This window comes from Mastigoproctus giganteus, chromosome 10, assembly GCF_048544385.1.
Source record: "Mastigoproctus giganteus isolate SK-2022 chromosome 10, ASM4854438v1, whole genome shotgun sequence".
Taxonomy (NCBI): Eukaryota; Metazoa; Arthropoda; class Arachnida; order Uropygi; family Thelyphonidae; genus Mastigoproctus; species Mastigoproctus giganteus.
Window position 1 is genome coordinate 5,865,137 of NC_143584.1, and position 19,359 is coordinate 5,884,495.

The window sequence follows — 19,359 nt, forward strand, 5'->3', positions numbered from 1 at the left end:
ACTGGCCACGGTTGCGTGTCGAGCGACCATAGCCAGGCCATGGAGGCCATCATGGAGCTCGAGGAGGCTCTAGCAACGCGTGCCAAATGATGCGTGGCGCAGTAATCTGTCGTAGACAGCTAGATTCTTGATCATCTCATACCGATTGATGACGTCACTTTATTCTACGCCCAAATAGACGTGTCTGACCCAAAATATTTGAAATTGTCTCTCAATGTCATAATGAACCATTTTGATTACGGTAGTGACGTATTAAGGCGAACAGCGGGCGTGGTGAGTTCGCAAATTGACATCTTTCAGTTAGTTGCATGCAGTGACTCAAGTATTCAGGATCACGTGCTTTTTCTTTCGCACTTAAACAACTCGAATGTAGCCTATCCCAACGTTAAAACGATATTCGAACATCGTCGACGATCGTGTCTGGTTGGTCGCAAATTGCAGAGTTTAGTGGACTAATAATTTTCTCTTCGAGCGAGTTTAAAACTCTGATTTCGACTAGTTCTTTGTAATACTCGAAATGTTTCCCCATTAGTTTTCAATCACTGCCATTCGATGGACTTGAACATTATCATCGCTTTTGTGCATTAAGGGCATATCACCTCTGCTTTTTCTATAACTTGAATACGTTTCAAGAGACGGGTTTTGTCATTGCATAAGTAATATCGAACGTTTCTCTTCTTCTCTGAAGTATGTACAATGGTTTGCTACTATCAGTTTTATTCATTTCAAGATTTTAATTTCTTCTCCTATTCCACCATAGCATTTGATGTCCAGCATTTTAAATAAATAAATTTTCTGTTTATATTCCGGGACGACCAAACGGTCAGAGGAGTTCACAAGATACATAGACAGAATACAAGAAACAGCACCGTATTCAGCAGTCACGGGCTTTGAACCCCGGTCATTCAAGGCACGTGTACTTACGCACCCGCGCGCCTGACCACTAGGCTACGGCGGCCTTTCTTGATCAGTATGAAGTAGGATGGATTCTTAATGGTTCTTTCTGATCAAGCGGATCAAATTTGTGATTTGGTGCATTAATCATCGCTTCGGACGGGATTAATCGATTCTCACAGTATCATCTCTAAAGGTTTTGAACTATAATCTCTGTAGTCTACATATTCAAAATCTTTCCATGCGCGTACCCTTCTTCTGCCAGTCCCGCCAGATAGGTTTTATGTCTTTGAAACTTTTCAAGAATCTCAATATCGCTCTGGGTCTCGTAGTTGTCTTGTACAATGGGATTTTAAAAAAAAAAAAAAAAAAAAAGTCATATTAGGGTGACCCAAAAACAACCTCATCCATCCATGTGTATTATGACCATAAATTGTGTGTTCTCTGGTCGGTTTGCCTGTTTTGTTAAACGAAGAACCCGAGTTTTCGGGAGAACAAACTTTGCTCTCCTCGCTGAGACAGGCTAATTCAGCCATGGAGTAAAAAAAGGCCCATAAAAGTTCCTCGCGTCGTGATGGGATTCGAATTCTGCCTTTTCCTACCCGATGCCGGGTTGGCAGATCGACCGTATTTAGCATTCAGGGGTTGAAACTAATCACATGGGTCATAGAAGTTTAGAACCAGCCATTTTGACAAGGATATTATCGTTAACTGTTTTGGTCACGTGGGTTACGACCATGGTAAACTCAAACGCATGTTCTATTCATCTACATCAGTCAATGGTGACAAGATGTTGATTATATACGAATATATCAGATGAAAACTGGGAATTGTCATAAATTATAGCAAATGCAAAACATAATGAACCTACTGTAGCACGTTATTTCTTTAAATTCTGGGTCAACACTGGCACATGCGCTTCTCAAGGTGCGGCTTAAATAAAACGAGAATCGTTACTTACCAACGCCTTACTACTGCGCATGTCAACAATCGTGCCACCACTTATTTTTCACATTCAGATCAGTTTTTGTTTCATTGAAATCCGTTAAGTTTTGATTGAACTGTGCCTCCCTCTTGATCCTGAAAATTTTTTCACCTTGGAGCTGAGATAGAAGCTTAATTTATGATCCAGAACCATCCCTAGCACAGTGGTCTGTGTGACAATGGGAAGTTGTACCCCAAAGACTTTAACTTGCTGAAGCCGCTTGAGGTCCAGCTTATTTTTAAAGAGAATCATTTTAGTCTTGCTAGGATTTATCCGTAGTTTATTTAGTGCAGCCCAGGAAGAGAGGTCATCAAGGACCTGATTAGCATTGTCTTCTGTGGCTTTGCGAGAGCGGCCGGACACCACAATCGTGAGATCGGCCGCAAAAGCAACAATCTTGTTATTGGCAAAGGAGCGGGAAAGCCAGTCTTGTAGGATCATGTTCCACACGAGAGGTCCCAGGACTGAGCCCTGAGAGCACCCCCGGGTGACTGACCTGGAGACATGTTGGTAATTTGACTTTAGAATTACTGTTCTATCTGAAAAGTAGCTGTGGAAAAGTTTGTAGAGGTGGCTGTCCGGAGGCGTGCCAGAGCACTGCCCCACCAAACAGTGTCAAACGCGCCCTCGAAGTCAATGAAGATGGCAAGTTCAAATTTTGCTTCGGAGTTTTCTATGTGCAGAACTAGATCGAAGAGAGCCTCCTCAGAGGATCGTCCTGGAGTGAATCCATGCTGGCAGGGGGAGAGCAGATTCCGTGCTTGAAAGAGAGCTGTGGTCCTGAGCGCCATTAGCCACTCCAATATTTTTCCAAAGTTTGCAAGTAGCGCAATAGGACGGTGAGAGCGCGGGTCAAGAATAGGGTTTTTGTGCTGCTTCTTAAGGTGTAAGGTGTAAGGTATATTGTTGTCATGCGGCCCCAGGGGTTTCCCCCATCTCCGCATTGCTTTCTTTGTGGGTGTACCAGTTTCCTGGGAATGCCAGAGGTTTAAAAGTGTGTGGGTATTGTACCTGTGTAATGTCGTGTACCGTTGTTCATCTGGTCATTTAGCCGCTGGACCCCTGCTGGAGCCCAGCGTTGCCCCACCTTCGCCCCGTGGAGGCAGACCAGGAAACACCAGTAGACTAAGATTTACTCTGGCAGGTCCTGCCGCTTAATTTCCTGAGATTTCGGCAGCTAGGACCTAAAAAAAAAAAAAAAAAAACTTATGTACACATACACATATATGCACATATACACAACAGTGATACATAATATATACGCATCCATGCAATCGTAATTACTTTGGATGTTTGCATACAGCACGTGTGCATGCATTCATATGGCAGGAGTAGGGCATTGCGTAGGATAATTAGGCCGAGACTGGGCGAAGATTATTTTTTTGCTAGATTAAATTTAGTGTGTAGGGCGCTCGCGTTGTGTATAGATAGAGTGGGGGAGGGGAGGAAGAAGGTTGGGGGGAAAAGGCAGAAGTATGGGGGACACAGAAGAGATTCCCCCAGGTGGTCAGTGAGGCATGCCCATGCCTCACCAGAAGGAAAGGTGGGGTAGCAGGGGGCGAGGCGACTGGTCATCTCGTCCTCCTGCCAGGAAGGGATATTAAAGGAGAGCCAGGCTAGTGCTTGGCTCAGGCCGCCAGAACAGCTGCTATTCGTCCTTCATTCAGATTTTTTGTCTATCTTCATGGTTGCTTAGTAGTCCATCTTTGGTGTTATGCACATTTTGGCTTCTAGCCATTATGTGGCTAATGTGCATTCAGGTCCCGTCTTCTTCTGTACAGGGCTTCAGCGAACTTTGAGAAGGCAATATATTCCTGTCTCCCATCCAGGAGGTGTTGTTCTCTATCTCTGGGCAAAAAAGTGATCCGAGTGATGAGTTGGCAGCGGAGGTCATCATAAAGCTGGCATTCATGCATGAGGTGGTGCTAGCTCTCCAGCTCTCCACAGCAGCAAGTAGGGTCATCTGTAATGCCCAGGGCTGTAAGTTTAGCCTTAAAGGCACCATGTCCTGTTAGCAGGAAGGTCGCGTGGAGTCCCGGCGTGAACCATGCTGGAGCCATTGGATAGAGTTTTCCAACGTTGGGGAAGAATCGTTTGGTGACTTCTCCCTTTGGGGAATTCTCCCATCTGGTTTGCCAGGTTTGCATGAGATGATTTGCAAGTCTCTTTTTCTCAGTCAAACGATTTGTGGTAGGATCTGCGTCGAAGCCGGCGAAGGTGCAGGCTCTTCCCTTGGAGAGTTCATATAATGCTTCTTAATTAGTCTCAGTAGCGAGATCTTCCAGTCCACAGGAAAACATCCCTCCTGAAGACATTTGTTGTACAGTAAGAGTATATACTCCCGCCGAAGCTTGTGGAGACGGAGAATAAAACTGTATTCGATGAGATCTAATCCTGGACATTTTTGGATGTTAATATTTTGGAGAACTGCTGATAATTCTTCCAAGGTGAAAGGTTCTGTGGTTTCATCTGATTCATAACTGTTGTTTGCAGTACGAATAGCAGTATGTTCAGACAAGCCGAGCAGTGTCATCTGGTGGAAATTGCTTACTTTATAGCTGTACTATGAAGCCGTCTTCCTTCCGATCGTATCGTATCGTATGCTGCAGGTGCTTGGTTCCACCGAATTAGATTGATAAACATGATAGGCAAATTAGGCTCTATACAACGGACAATGCTTCTGGCTACCCATAGGGTATGCATGACAGTATCCACTGCTGCTATCTATGTCTTAGCTGGGACCTTTCTACTGAACCTGTATGTAGCCTGACCTTTAGAATCAACAAGAAAATTCCGACCAAGATCTTGGACATTGAGCTAAACCTGGACACTGACCCTAAGGCAGAGAAAACACGCTGTTATAATGAGATGATAAACATCTGGCAGACAAGATGGGACACTTCCACCAAGGGAGCAGTTAGAAGGAAATTCCTGTCAGATGTGACTTTCCCCTCCTCTAAGTCAGCGCAGAAGTGGCTCTCTCTCTAACTCTTGAGACATCATTCCTAGTCACTGGCATGGCTCATTGAACGAGAAGCTTTTCCAACTCGGTCTAATACCCATAGACGTTTGCTACTGCGGGGCCAAGGAGAATTGGTTCCACCTTCTCTTCGAGTGCGCTCTCTACAAGCACCTGAGGCAAGACCTAGTAAATACCATCCCTCTCACTGAAAATCAACTGGACATTCTGTTACAGACACCACAGAACTTGGCTACCTTCCAGAACTTCTCGCCGCAAGTATTCATGCGCAGGAAAGCCTTCTACAGAATAACGCAGGCTACGAATGGGGATCTCCAGACAACAGCTTAAAAATTTTATTTTACTAATCTAAAAATTTTTATTATCTATATTTGTTTTTATCTTATTAATTATTTTTATTATTTTATTTTTAATTAATCAATTTATTTTATTTATTATTATTATTTTTTTAAAATTTTTCTCATTTTCTCTTCGCGCTCTGCACTAGGTACTTTTTTTCCCCCTCATTTCCCCTCACTCTCCACTAGTGTAGCTTCTCTCTCTCTTTCTTTTTCTTTTACTTTTTTTTTTTTTTTTTTTTTACATCTTTTTTTTTTTTTAATTACACCACGGGATTTTTTTTTCTCTCTTCCTCTGGAATGGGCCGCCCCAGAGGAATCTGGCCCACCTTTTGACAACATCAGGTGAGTCAGAGTTTCTTTTGAGACGGTACGTGTTTTACTGGGACTGACCCACCTTTCCGTGGTGTGGACGACTACCCAGAATCATCTGTCCAGGTGGCGGATGCTTCTAGGTAGCCAAAGGCCAGAACAGAACAACTGAACACACACATATCTGGCCCATTTGTAGTTATATTGCTCTTCACAGAGATACGAGACCGAGTTGAACAGACTTTCTAGGAGTTGCCCTTTACAAAAACACATGTCCACATGTGCCTCCCTCTTTAAATCAGTGTTTTAACCCTTCAGCGGAAAAATGAGTGCTGGTAATTTAAAGCAAAGAATTGTTATCAAATTTTTGGATGCGGTGATAATAGGAGATGAATCCCAGTACGATCCACAAATCGAACATCAAAGCATGCAGTGGCAAACTCACTCTTCTCCCTTTTAAAGAAAGCAAGAATGTCTCGATCGAAGATCAAGTCCGTGCTGGTCGTTGTCTGTGATTGTCGTGGTGTTGTTCATCATGAATTTGGCCCACCAAATCAGACTGTTAATCAAACACTCTACATAGAGATTTTAGGAAGGCCTCGTGAAAAATTCGAAAGACACAGCCCGATTTATGGCCGGACAAATGGTTTTGCGTCATGACAATGAGCCGTGTCATTCCTTTGTCGCGGTGAGAGAGTTTTTAACGAAAAACAAGATCAAAACATCCACCTTATTGTTCAGATCTGGCGCCGTGAGATTTTTTTCTGTTCCCGAAAATTAAAATCCCCTCAGAGGAAAACGACTTGAGGACTTAGCAGGCATTCAGAAGAACACAACGCAGCAATTAAAGGCGGTAATCTTTCGAGAACTTGCGCTGCTGTTTTAAATCCTGGAGAGTTCTTTGTTGGAGATAAATATTTAAATTGTTGTATTTAAAATAATAAATTAGAACAGTACCCAACCTTTAGGCGATGTTTCTGAACCTCTTTGATATTCTGTCATTAGGACAACCAGTAGAATGACTGTTCCTGAGAAATTCTGATTGTTAACACTCGAGAAAACTGATTAAATGATTAAATATAGAGTAACATAACAAAAAATAAATAATTAAATTAAAAGGTTTATACAGAGATTTTCGGTACAAGCAGTGAATAATATAGAGCACTGGTATTCAGCGTGTGTTCCATGGAAGCCTGAGGTTCCATCAAGGGATCCCACAGGTATTTATTACTTACAGTAATAAATTTGGGGTTGAAAAAGTCTCAACTGAAAAGGTTTATAATATGCTGATATAATTGGAAGGTAGAATTAAAATAAAGATGATAATAAAGATGATAATTTAGGTGTTTTTTTTATTATATGTCTTTATCTGTGTTTTTTTTTATTATTATGTCTTTATCTGTGTTTTTTTTTTATTATTATGTCTTTATCTGTGTTTTTATTATTATTATTATTATTTTTTTTTTTTTTTTTCATTTTGGACCATTTATTTTCGATTTCTGCATTAATTACGTGCTAACCAGTGTAGAATTCAGATACCACTGCTTGCCATGGCAGCTATAGTGGTATCTGAATTTCACTTCTGTATACATCTCACAGTATGCAAATTTGTATTTCTATCTTAATGAAATTATAGTACTTGTTGTTTCTGTATGGATTTCTCAAATTTATCTAGGTTTTATGAATTGGAGTTTCATGGATGGCATTTAAAGTTTGGCCACCATTATAAATTATACTGTGTTTTAGCATGCTGTGATTATAATGTATATTTTCTCTCACAATACATACTTAGTATTACTATTAATATAGTGGCGAATGATGCAAGAGAACAATCCTTATACAGTATCGGTAAAAAAAAAAAAAACCCTTCCCACATCACCATCCCTTCCACTAGTTTGTCTAGTTCTTCATTGAATATATTCAAACCAACTACTTCCACAACAGCAGATGGAAGTTTGTTCCAACAATTAACCACCCGCTGGCTGAAGGCAAACTTCCGCCCGCCTATCCTGCGACCACCTTCCTCAATTTAATTTATTCTTCTCCGCTTCCTCATGTGTGTCGTCTGAGCAAGAGGAATGTCATCAGCATTGAGCTTGCTCAATCCATTCAAAGGCTTAAACATCTCAATCAGATCACCTCGCAGGTGCCTAGTCTCCAGACGCTGCAATTTGCGGAACTGAAGCCCTTCTTGGTAAGAGTACCATATTGTTCCACTCACCAGTCTTGTACCCCAGGGGCTCACATCTGGTGAGTATGGGCTTGGCACACCCAGGGTCCTGAGCTGGATATCATCATTCTTCTCTTTCTTGGTGATTCCCTTCTACTTTTGACACTCTCTCTCTCTCTCTCTCTCTCTCTCTCTCTCTCTCTCTCTCTCTCTCTCTCTCTCTCTCTCTCTCTCTCAGGGTAATTAGGGAATTTTTTTTTGGCTGGTGCAGCATAAGCCTCAGGCTTCCTTGCACCATATAGCTAATAATAATAATAATAAAATAAAAATAAATCTTTTGCACCCATTCCAGCAGATCCACATCCTTCTAAAATTAGGCCTCCACACCTGTATGCAGTACTCAAGATGCAGCCTAACCACTGCCTTGTACAATGGGATAACTACCTCTTTATCCCCCCCCGGCAAAATTCCTGTATATCACTGACAAAACACCATGGTTCAGAGAACTTCATATCTGGTTGGACAATTATCCTATGTCTTTCATTTCCCACCACACAGTTTGTACGTTAATCTGAGGTTACTGCTATCCGTATGGAGTACCTTGCATTTGTCAATGCTAAACTTCAACTGCCATTTCTCATCCTGTCTGCCTAATTTTTCTAAATCTTGTTGCAGTAGTATACCTTGATTGCTGTTATTAAGCACCCTGCCAACCTTTGTATCATCTGCAAACTTAGACATTAAGCCTGATCACTATCGTTGTATTTATTTCTGTCATATTTTTATAATTATCACGAAAGAGCCTGGTGTACTGGGGTCCATGGTTAAGAAAAATACAGTATAATCCAGTGAATCTATTTAATAAAGCAATAAATATAATAAGATACTCGTCAGCGTCGAAAGCTTCTACTGTATCTTATTATATTTATTGTGTTATTAAATACATTCACTGGATTCTACTGTATTTTTCTTAATTTTTATAATTACTAGAATTTTTTTTTTTTTTTTTTTTTACTGTAATCACTGGATATAAGCTTATCCTGGCTCAACTGTGTGGAACTACACTCAGGGTAATAGAAAATGAAAAAGACCTGGGGGTAATTGTGCAATTAGATATGAAATTTTCTGCGCAGTGCAGACATGCTGTGACGACAGCTCATGGGGTTTTGTCAATGATATACAGAAACTTTGCTATCAGGGATAAGGAGGTGATTATCCCTTTGTATAAGAGAATCGTCAGGCGCACCTTTAGTACTGTATAGAGGTCTGGAGACCTCGTTTTAGGAAGGATGTAGAACTGCTTGAACTGCTTGGGTGCAGAGAAGGGCAACGAGATTCGTGCGGGGGAGAAAGGGGTGTCCTGACCAAGAATGGCTTCAGCTCTGTAAATTGCAGCATCTGGAGACTAGACACCTGCGAGGTGATCTAACTGAGGTGTTTAAAGCTTGGAGTGGATTAAGCAAGCTCAGTGCTTGCTGATGACATTCTTCCTCTTGCTCAGATTCAACTTGAGGAAGGACGGGTGCAGAAGTTTTCCTTTAGCCAACGGTGGTTGATTGGTGGAACTAACTTCCGTCTGGTGTTGTGGTAGCGGATAGCTTAAACAAATTCAAGGAGGAACCAGACAAACTATTGGAGGGAATGAATAGGTGAAATGAGAAGTGTCTCTTTTTTTTTTGGCTGATGCTGTATAAGCTTGCTTTCATTATTCGCCACTACTAGTACTTATATCTAACCATTTATTTTTAAATTACGATGTTAAAATGATTATTACAATTATATACATAGCGTTGGACCTACTGTACATAGTCATTTCATTAATCATATTTGTAATTCATAATGCGCCACTAGCTGTTTGCTGGTTATTATGCTTTCATTGGAACTTTTTTTTATTTTTTTTTATTGGTATGGAGATTGTAAACGCTATGTTGTCCTAGACTAATTATTACGGTTGTGTAACAGGAAGTTATTATATTAATCATATTACTAATGAAGAATGTGAGATTGTCGTATTAATAATAAAGAATCTGAGAATGAATATATCATCTCACATTCTTCCCTGATCCTTATTTTTTTTTAACTCTAAACCATATAATTTTAAATTACCCCCCCCCCCCCCCATGGCAGTAGAATTAGGCCGTTAAATCGAGGGCCTACTGTATATATAGTTAATTTAAACCCATATCATATAATAACATCATATATATACTCCGTATAATAAGTACATGTGCCTTGAGTGACTGGGATTCAAGCCCGTGACTGCTAAATACGGTGCTGTTTCTGATATTCTCACTATCTTGTGAACTCCTCTGACCGTGTGGTCCTGCCGGAGTATAAACGGAAAATTTTAATTTATGTACATTATTTTTCTTTAATACTTTAATGTTATACAGTATATATGAAATATGGGTTCGTTTAAAAATGTGTTTTGTTTTTTTTTTTGTTTTTCTTTTTGTTAACTTTATAACTAATCCTAATTCACACTAATCCACATTGATTTGCTACCCTTTCCCTATATGTAAAGGCTCCGCTGGTCTCTGTTTTGGGGGTCTCCCCTTGTTGATCTTAATGTACTTGGGATTATAATATATATCTATCAATTCTTTGCAACCACTCTCTCTGCCCCCTCCCACACACACACACACACACACACACACACACACACACACAAGAGGAGAAGAGGGAGCTATACAGTACGTATAGTCAGTATGTTAATATACATTTTAATTGGAGAGCAATAGTGAACGCTTACGTTTCGTAGACATTTTTTGCAACGGTACAGTATAAGGAGGCGCTTCCCTAAAAATATTCAGTGTATTTGAATACTTTAGCAAGAACAAAACGAGAATATAAATAACTTTTTGTTTATGATACTGAATGCATTTAACCAAAGTTTCATGAATTCCCATAAACAGAATTCCGAAGAACAGAAAACTTTCCCCACGTGACAAAATAAATAATATAATAGCAAAAAATGAAAACACGAATTTCAATAAGCCATCATTCGGAAGCAAGTTCGTTAGTACCTCCTCGCCCTGTACTCCATCTGAAGGTGCCAAGTGATTTTCACCTTTTCACGCCACTGAAAAGAGGTACTTGGAGGACGTCACTTCTCATTAGCTGAAGAGACGAAGACGGCAGTGCATTAACTTACCGAAAGAATTCTCTATGGGAATACTTTCCTTGGGTAGAATGAAGACTACACTGAAGATAACTAACTCTGTTTTGCTCATTGTTCAATTAAAACAGTTTTCATTTGAACCACCTTAATTTTTGATTTGTTGTGTTACCAGTGTCTTGTCTGGTATAAACGAATTCATATTTCGCGGCGAAATTTAAAAAAAAAAAAAAAAAATCAAACGTATACGTTCAGTTCCCCGCACCTCTGTTATTTTTATTATACTGTCGCATCTGCCAGAATTTAAACATTAAGTCTTTAAACGTTTGCGGAATAAAAAAGGAAGAAGGGTAAAAAAAAGGGGGGGGGGAACTTGGCGTTATATATGAACTATTTCAAAACTAATCTGTGGCCTCCGAAAATATTTAATGGAGTTTGCGGTGACCGTTCTATCCTAGGGACATCGGGTGATTTAGAGCTAAGAACACATTATAGAACAGCATAAAAATGATCGCTCCTGGCTGTAACGTAGATGATTGAACTTTCCCAAACAAGATTTCTTTTCGGGTCTTCCAGAGTTATTTATTTCTCTTGGAAAAGTCCATTTCTGCTTATGAGTAGACGACTATCTCCATCGGCTCTCCAGCACGTGTGGCTATTGATTTCAAATTTGTAAACCACCAGTAGGAATCGGGGCCTCCTTCCCCTTCGTTTTCCCCAAATTCTCTAAAGACGACGTCCAGCGAAAAATTACGGCTTCACTAGCTACACTGCCATGTATCATCAAACATTGACCATGTTTATAGTGTTGCTATGGTAACCGGTGCTGATCAGTTTGGTCTACGAGTGGTAATAGGCTGCTTGTCCGCACTTGATGAGTACGTCTTGGTGTGCTGGCAGCTTTATGACTGGCACGCCGAGGTTGGGCTTTTTTCTTTTTTTTTTTTTTTTGTCTGACTGTTTCCATTATAACTGACTATGATCTTTTCATATCCACCGATTCTTTTTTCAACTGGAATCCTTCTCAAAATATTTATAACGTTATTTTCATTCGAAATTTGGATTCTCTGTTTATTCAGCGGTAGTCGAATATAGAAAACGCTGAACAAAGCATTTGTCCACTCACATATGGAGTGACGCCAACCATCGTTCTCTTCTGGGACTGGACTCTGATCAGTTATTCAGTATTTGATCGACCGTTCAACTCAGTTGCTAACATCATAGATGAGTTCGTAAATTACATTAATTTTGTTTTATTCGTGTCATCCTTCAGTACTCTGGTTCAAGAAGTAGGAGGTAGAAAATAGAGATTTGTTTATTTTTAAAAAATAAAAAAATGGATAGAAATGCTGTCGTTTCTACAAATTTTACCAACATCTGTTTGAAAAATCTGTGGAACTGTTTCAGTGGACCACGGTCCAAGACATCCAGCGGAAAGATAATTTGTATTATTGGAAAAGCACATGTTACATGCAAATATTTCTTGTACAGATTTTATAAATATTTACCGAATTCTCCACAGGTTTATCTTGGCAGTCCTATAGAAATTTAAAATTCTAGAACTGCAACGTTACCAAGGTTTTTTTTTTTTTTTTTTGACAACTGGAATAATAGTGATTTTTTTTAAACTGCTTTTCTTGTTGAAATTAATTTCATATTGCATGAAATTAGCTAAGAAATTTTATATAGCTATATCTAACTTCACCTCTCCCACCGGTCTGTAAATCCTCTTGGTCAGGAAGGTCTTTCTCCCACACAGATCGTGGCTCCCTCTTGCAGTTTTACAGAAAGAAATTTCTTTGCAGATATATTTGAATTATTTTTCTTGGAAAAGTTCATTCTGTTTGTGGGTAAGTCACTATCTGGTATTTTATTCAATGACGCAGATTAATCAATAACCCCGATTCCTACTTATTCGTCCACTCCTTATCATATAAAGCTCCAATTTCTTCTGCTTGGCTTTTCCACAGATATTGTCCACGGGACTCTATAATTCACCAATATCTTCACTTACTAGAATGCGTTCTGCCGTTAACCACTGCCCATACACGGTTGAATGTGAAACACCGAAGTTTTTTCCTCTTCATTTAATCCTTTCGCTTTTGTTCTCTGAAAAATTACGACTTTTAGGAAGAAAAACTTATTATCAGTAAGTGTTTCTTTCTCTTCAGTTCATCATAAACTCGATTCCTGGTTGTGTCTTTTCGATTAATACATGATTTATCTTTGTAGATGCAGAATTGGAGGCCAGTATCGCGAACAAACATACACAGGTTGATCATTTAATTCGATGAATTGCAGCGCCACCGTACAGCCACTCAAGTTTTTGCGAACTGTCAGCAGATGGCAGGAGAATATATGTCCAAGAATACGCTCACACAGTTGTAAGTTTTAACATCTCTGGCTTTAAGTTACGTGCTCATAATGATTGATCTATTTCTCAGTCACTATGCAACTAATAAATTCTTTGCCGCGTTTCTCAAACCATGTTAGCATTTCTCTGGAGTGGTGGGAGCCCTCGGCTTTCCAGCCAGCGAGTCATTAGCCACAGATTCTCGACCTTCTTTAATACGCCTGTGCTACTTAAAAAATTGAAGTTTTCAAACACTTATCTCTGTAAACCGCTGATATTTTTCTCAGCGTCTCTATAGCACTCATACCACGTCAAACAAAACGTTGCGCAGTCTTCAAATCTTGCATTTTAACTGCAAATGCAGCTCACGAAACATTTGCAGTTAAAACCACTTTGCAACTCTGTCAGAGTATTCTTGGACATAAACTTTCCTACCATCTACGGCCAGATCTCCGTAACTTCAGTGGTTGTACCGTGGCGCTGCCCATCCAGCTATTTAAATGATTAATCTGTATATTCAATAACGATTTGATAATGTGTAATAGATTCCAAACTTGCCATTCATGCTCGTTTTTGTTTACTGAACTACTCACCGATAAAAACAGGTACACTCATATTTGTTTTTATCGGTGGGATGGGTTATGTTTATTGAACATAACCCATCCAACCAATTATAAATAGTTATATTGGTTAAAAGGGTTACAAGAAAATTACTTTTATTTAAAATTTCCTGTATTTTCTTTCTCCGACTGATTGTTTTGTTAAGCTTGTTATCGATACCCAAAGAGAAGAGATATGTGGATCGGTGATGTCCGATTTTAGAATTTAGCGCTTCATTCTTATAATTACTATTATAAGCATTAGTGTTAGTATTATACTAAATGGTGCAAGAAAGAAGACTTTTTCTGCATCTACTCCCTCCGCCTCTTCCAAATCTCATTCATACCTTCAACATCGCCGAAAAGTGACTATCCAATCGTCTTTGAACTTTTTCATCTATTGACTATCCTTCTTTTGCGAAACTTCTCCCCACGAAGAAATGCAAATCAGTTTTATGGTTCATAAAACTGATTTGATTATACCCATATATCTTCTCCTCTTTTCGGAAAGTCCTCGTGGGTAGCACAGTTGGTAGGATCGCCGTCTACCTCCTCACACTGGGTGGAAAAGACCTGAGTTCGAGTCCCGTCAATGACCTCAGGAATTTTTATGGGCCTTTTTTCCAACGTGCCTAAGTTAATCGGTTTTAGCCGAAAATAGCATGGTTTTTTCTCCCGGATACTCGGGTTTTTCGTCCAGCAAACACAAAATCAACCTACCTCAGAACATATGCAATTTACAGACAACATGTACGGAGCAATATGGACTTAGTCGCTGATGCTCATAAAAACCTACAACAGCAGGCTTTTCGGAAATTGCTGATTGTATCTAACCATGGTAGAGCGTATTCTCCACCCATGCAGTGAACACTGGCTCGTGAGTAGTAGTGGCCCAAACTTGATGGCTCATATTTATATTTGTCCCTCGCCCCCTGGGATACGCGATTGCTGTCTATTCGAAATCTTGGATATATTATACCCTCTTTGCACACTGTGATATCACCCACGCATTTCCTGCCCACGCTAATAAACAATACGCCAGCTTTTACAGAAATTCATGATTCTCAAAAGAATGAATTCCGGTCACAAGAAGGTAAAACTTAAATCTTACTTCGTTAAAATCCCATTGTGTACACGCACCTGGAAACACGCCACTGTGGTTTAAGTATTGTGGTTGTTCATATTTCTTCTAACGAACATATCCCTTAACTGGAGCTTATTCATAATTATATCTTTGGGTTAACAAGCCTGTTTTTGGTTAACAAGCAGAAATTAACAACCGACATTTGTTGTGTTACCCTAGGTCACGCAGCGATGCGACCCCTGACAAGACTACTTCAGAGTGGTGGAGGTTGCCGTTATTCCAGCAAACAGAGGTGGCCATTTGTAACGAGCCATTCCATCGTCAGAACAGACACCTGTCTGCCAGGTAAGTTGTCCTGTTTTTGCTCTGTGTAGCAGCTAATGGCGTTATAATGCGAACACTAAGTACATACAGCAGTCTGGCAGCCATTTGTCAGCTCTGTTTATGGTCTCACTTAGTATCGGACCTAATTATCTTTCCCTCGCTTTCACAAGTAATGTAGGTGTGGTGAATACTTCATTCCTTTGGGGGGTTTTGGAAGGAACCTGTTGGGGAGGGTGTGGATGATTCTGACACAGGAGGAAATCGTACAGAATTTCATCGCAGCCTAATGCGCAAACACTCCACTGCTCGAATAAGTTGAGTATAATGAATGGGTTCAGTGTAGAGTCACTTCCATGGGTGCGGCATTACCGCTTTCATACCTTGCAGGTTCAAGTTTGAAGAGCTGGTTTCTAAGTTTTTACACTTAACACATTGGAGAGTTTATTTATAGAGAAAAGGTGGAGACTTTAAGCATGTTAATATAAATATTTAAAGGATGCGCTTTGTTATCTTAAATTCCTTTTGTTTTGTTTTTTTATCCTATTGAATTATTTAGAGACGTCTCCGTGATGTTTGAAAATGACTGCATCCCATACCCCACAAAACAGACAAACTGTCCTTTATAACACATGCAACATAAGTTGTAAGCGCCTGTACACTCTCGCCTAAAAGTTTGGAATCACAGCGTATGATAGCTGTTTTCTTTATTTTATTATTATTTATTTTTTTGAAATTAGCTATGACAGTGTAAGGTTTAATATGAAGTATTTTAATATTTTTATTAAGCATTGAAAAAATTACAGCAAAAAATATTGAAATCATTAATATTAATAACTATACTGATTTTTCATCAAAATATCCTCCACAAGATTTTATAACTGTCTTACACGGATGTGGCATTCCGCCGATTTGACTAACGTTATTTCAAACGATCTGCAAGGTTTCCCATAAATTTTTTGAAGATGGACAGACTTCACGGACTTGACAGTCTAGACTCTAGATGAAACCATAAAAGCTGTTGTGCTTCCGTTGTTACGCTCGGTCGTTTTTATTGTGGTTTGTCCTTTAAACTGGCAGTCACCTTGAATCGTCGAATGGTAATTTGTACTCTTTTTAATGAAACACCTAGTTTTTTTGCCAATATTTCTTGGAATAACTTTCTTTATAGAGTTATAGCAGTACTTCTTTTTTCAACACTCAGTTCCGTATTTCTTGCCATGCCTTCCTAGGTAGCACAGTTGGTAGAATCGCCGGCTTCCCCACGTCGAGTGGATAAGGCCTGGGTTCGAGTCCCGTCGATGACATGAAGAATTTTTATGGGCCAGTTTCACAACGCGACTGAGTTGGTCGGCTTCGGGCGAGGGCAGCATGGTTTTTTTCTCCCGGAAACTATGGCTTTTCGTCCAGCTTGCTGGACGAAATAACCAGCTAATGGACGAAAGGACTTTTAGGAGCATTAGCTGGTTTTTCGTCCTAAAACCTTAGCTCCTAACATTAGCTGGTTTCGAATGCTCCTAAAACCCAAGAACAACAACAACAACAACAGCATTTCTTGCCATGTTTATCACGAAAAATAAAACTTACACCAAATGCTTTTTCTGAATGACGGGTGTTTCATTTTATTAGTTACAGCTCTTACTCCTCAATTTGTATTATTGATGCAAAACACTAGAATCATCTACGATCTTCTATAATATTGAAACAAAACTCCAATTTTTTTTAAGAATATTCTAGAATCTTCTACAATGTTCTACAACATTTAAGTCTTCTACACCTTTCTGGAAAATTCTAGAAATTCTTAGCTCCGTAACTGTTCAGGGCACGTGTTTATATGAACATTTTTCAATGTTTCCAAGACCTGAATCGATCCTGAAAATACGGTCCACACATTAAGAAACACACTGTATATACACTGAGTGGACAGAAATCATGGGACACCTACCTAGTAACAAGTAGGCCAACTTTTCGCCCTGATAACTGCAGTCACACGGCCGTTATTGAGTCCACTAGTTCACGAAAGCGTTCCACGGGTACTTTCATCCATACTTGCTGCACCATTGTCCATAATCCCGTCGCATTCCTGGGTGGAGGAGCCAAAGCTCGAACAGACCTTTCCACAGCATCCCTAAGATGCCCCTAGGATTCATGTCCGGTGAACGGGGAGGCCATTCCATGGTGGCAAAATCTGCGGAATGCTCTTCCAACCATATTTTAGTCACCACGGCTCCGTGTGGAGGCGCATTGTCCTGCTGGAGGAGTCCATTACCCTGTGGGTGCACGATGACTATGACGGTATGCAGATGGTCTGCAAGGGGAAACGTAACCTGGACCATTCAGAGTGGCGTCTAGACGTTCAACTGGCACACTACGTGTGCCAGTTGAACACGCCCGAGACCATTACCGACCATCTACCTACCTGAACAGTTCCTTGTTGACATGTCGGATGCATAGCTTTGCGGTTTCCGCCAGATACGCACCCTCCCGTCCCCTCAAAATAACTGGAAACGGGACTCACTGGACCAGGACACCCGTCTCCAATCATCCAAGGTCCAGTGCCTGCCAATGTTCTTTCGCCCATTTGAGGCGTAGAGTCCTGTGTCGTGGTGTTAGCAATGGGACTCTGGTGGGTCGACGGTTCCCATAACCTATTGCAGCTGATGGTCTTGGTGGGGACGTTTTTGTCACCTCCCTCGTTGAAGTCGGCGGTGATTTGTGCCACTGTCGCTCTCCGGTTGGTTGAAACAATGCGAGACAGATGGCCATGTTCATCCACGACCTTTATCCGCCCCAGCGCTGACCACGGTAAGATGTTATTCAGAAATGGCGTATTCCCGATACACTTGATACTGTCGAACGGGGATAGTATAATTTCTGTACCACCGCCGCGATAGCGTGACCCATGCGTCGGGCACCCACTATCATCCCTCTTTCAAAGTCGATTAGCTCACTACGTTTATCCATACTGACATCGAATTGCAGTGTACCTATATACCTGCCAAGCAGTGGGTTCGTCCACTAGCAAGAGGTGTGACAGCGTTGTTGCCCAGGAACTAGTTATCCCATGAATTCTGTCCTTTCAGTATATATCAGAGGCCCACCCCCACCGTTAGTCAGTTGGGAAATAAATAGGACAGGCTAATCCTTTAGTGAAGGTAATCCTTATCATGAAACTCAGGTAACACGATCAAAAAAGGGGTCGTTTATATATATTTTTTGCCTCATTTTAGTGATAAAATACGTATTGAATGCTAAGTTGCGATCAAGGGAGACGGAAGTGGCAGAAAGAAAGGGTTGGTGAGCGGTAGTTGACTTTTTTGTGTGTGGGAAATCAATAGTTAATTATTGAAATAGCTACCTGTGACAACAGCATGAGGGAATATACTCTGAATTAAAGTAAGACACGCTACCAACCTCACGCTATCCAAAAACGAGTTCATTCACACAAGGTGCGTATTTTGATTATAGAATTTGGCCGATGACGACGCACGTTAAAAACAAGATGTTAAAAACTTCCGAGCGTCATGCTTTGTGCAGCTGCGAAGCATAATTAGTGCCATGAAAATATCTTTGAAACCGTAAAGAAGCGCTTTTTGTTCTTTGCCAAACTGACGTTCTGGTTTCCCTTTTGCTGTTCTTTGTAGTATGGAATGTATCGTTCTTATTTATTTATTTATTACTTTTTTTTTTTTTTTTGTAAATACGGAGATACGAAAATTTCTCCTTCCGTTACGAGTACCAAAAATTCTTTTGAGGAAACAGAACATTATCATCAGCCATTTTCAATCCACTGCAGGATGAAGGCCTCTCCAGCAACTTTCCAGTTGCTGGAGAGGCCTTCATCTGTTTTCTGTTTTGTACAATGGCCATCCATTTACTACCCATGAACTCGTGAATTTCATTTGTCCATCTTCGTTGTTGTCTTATAGGTTTTCTTTTAGCTCCTCTTGGGTACCATTCTGTTATTTTCTTAGTCCATCTGTCATCACGTCTTCGAGCCATGTGTCCTGCCCAAGTCCACTTCAGTTCTTTAGTTTTGATAAGAATGTCCTTTATTTGCGTTTGTTGCCATGTGTTTCTTTTCTGATCTAATAGTCTGATTCCTAATATAATTCGTTCCATTCGCATGTTTTCAGCTTCTCTTCCATTCTTTCGGCGAGTGCCCAAGTTTAACTTCCATAAGTCGTGGTGGGGAGTATACATTG

At 40.3% G+C, this 19,359-nt stretch overlaps 1 protein-coding gene across 5 annotated transcripts in view; it reads left to right on the forward strand.

Annotated features, from left to right (window-relative positions):
• LOC150078647 (thiamine-triphosphatase-like) overlaps positions 1-19,359 on the forward strand; it is a 287,872-nt gene that overhangs the window by 144,009 nt on the left and 124,504 nt on the right. For all 5 annotated transcript variants that reach the window (XM_090383916.1, XM_090383915.1, XM_090383918.1 and 2 more), the window contains one exon: positions 15,053-15,178. In XM_090383916.1, the coding sequence (XP_090240042.1) occupies positions 15,064-15,178 (115 nt within the window). In that variant the 5' untranslated portion in view covers positions 15,053-15,063. The remainder of the gene's footprint in view (positions 1-15,052; positions 15,179-19,359) is intronic.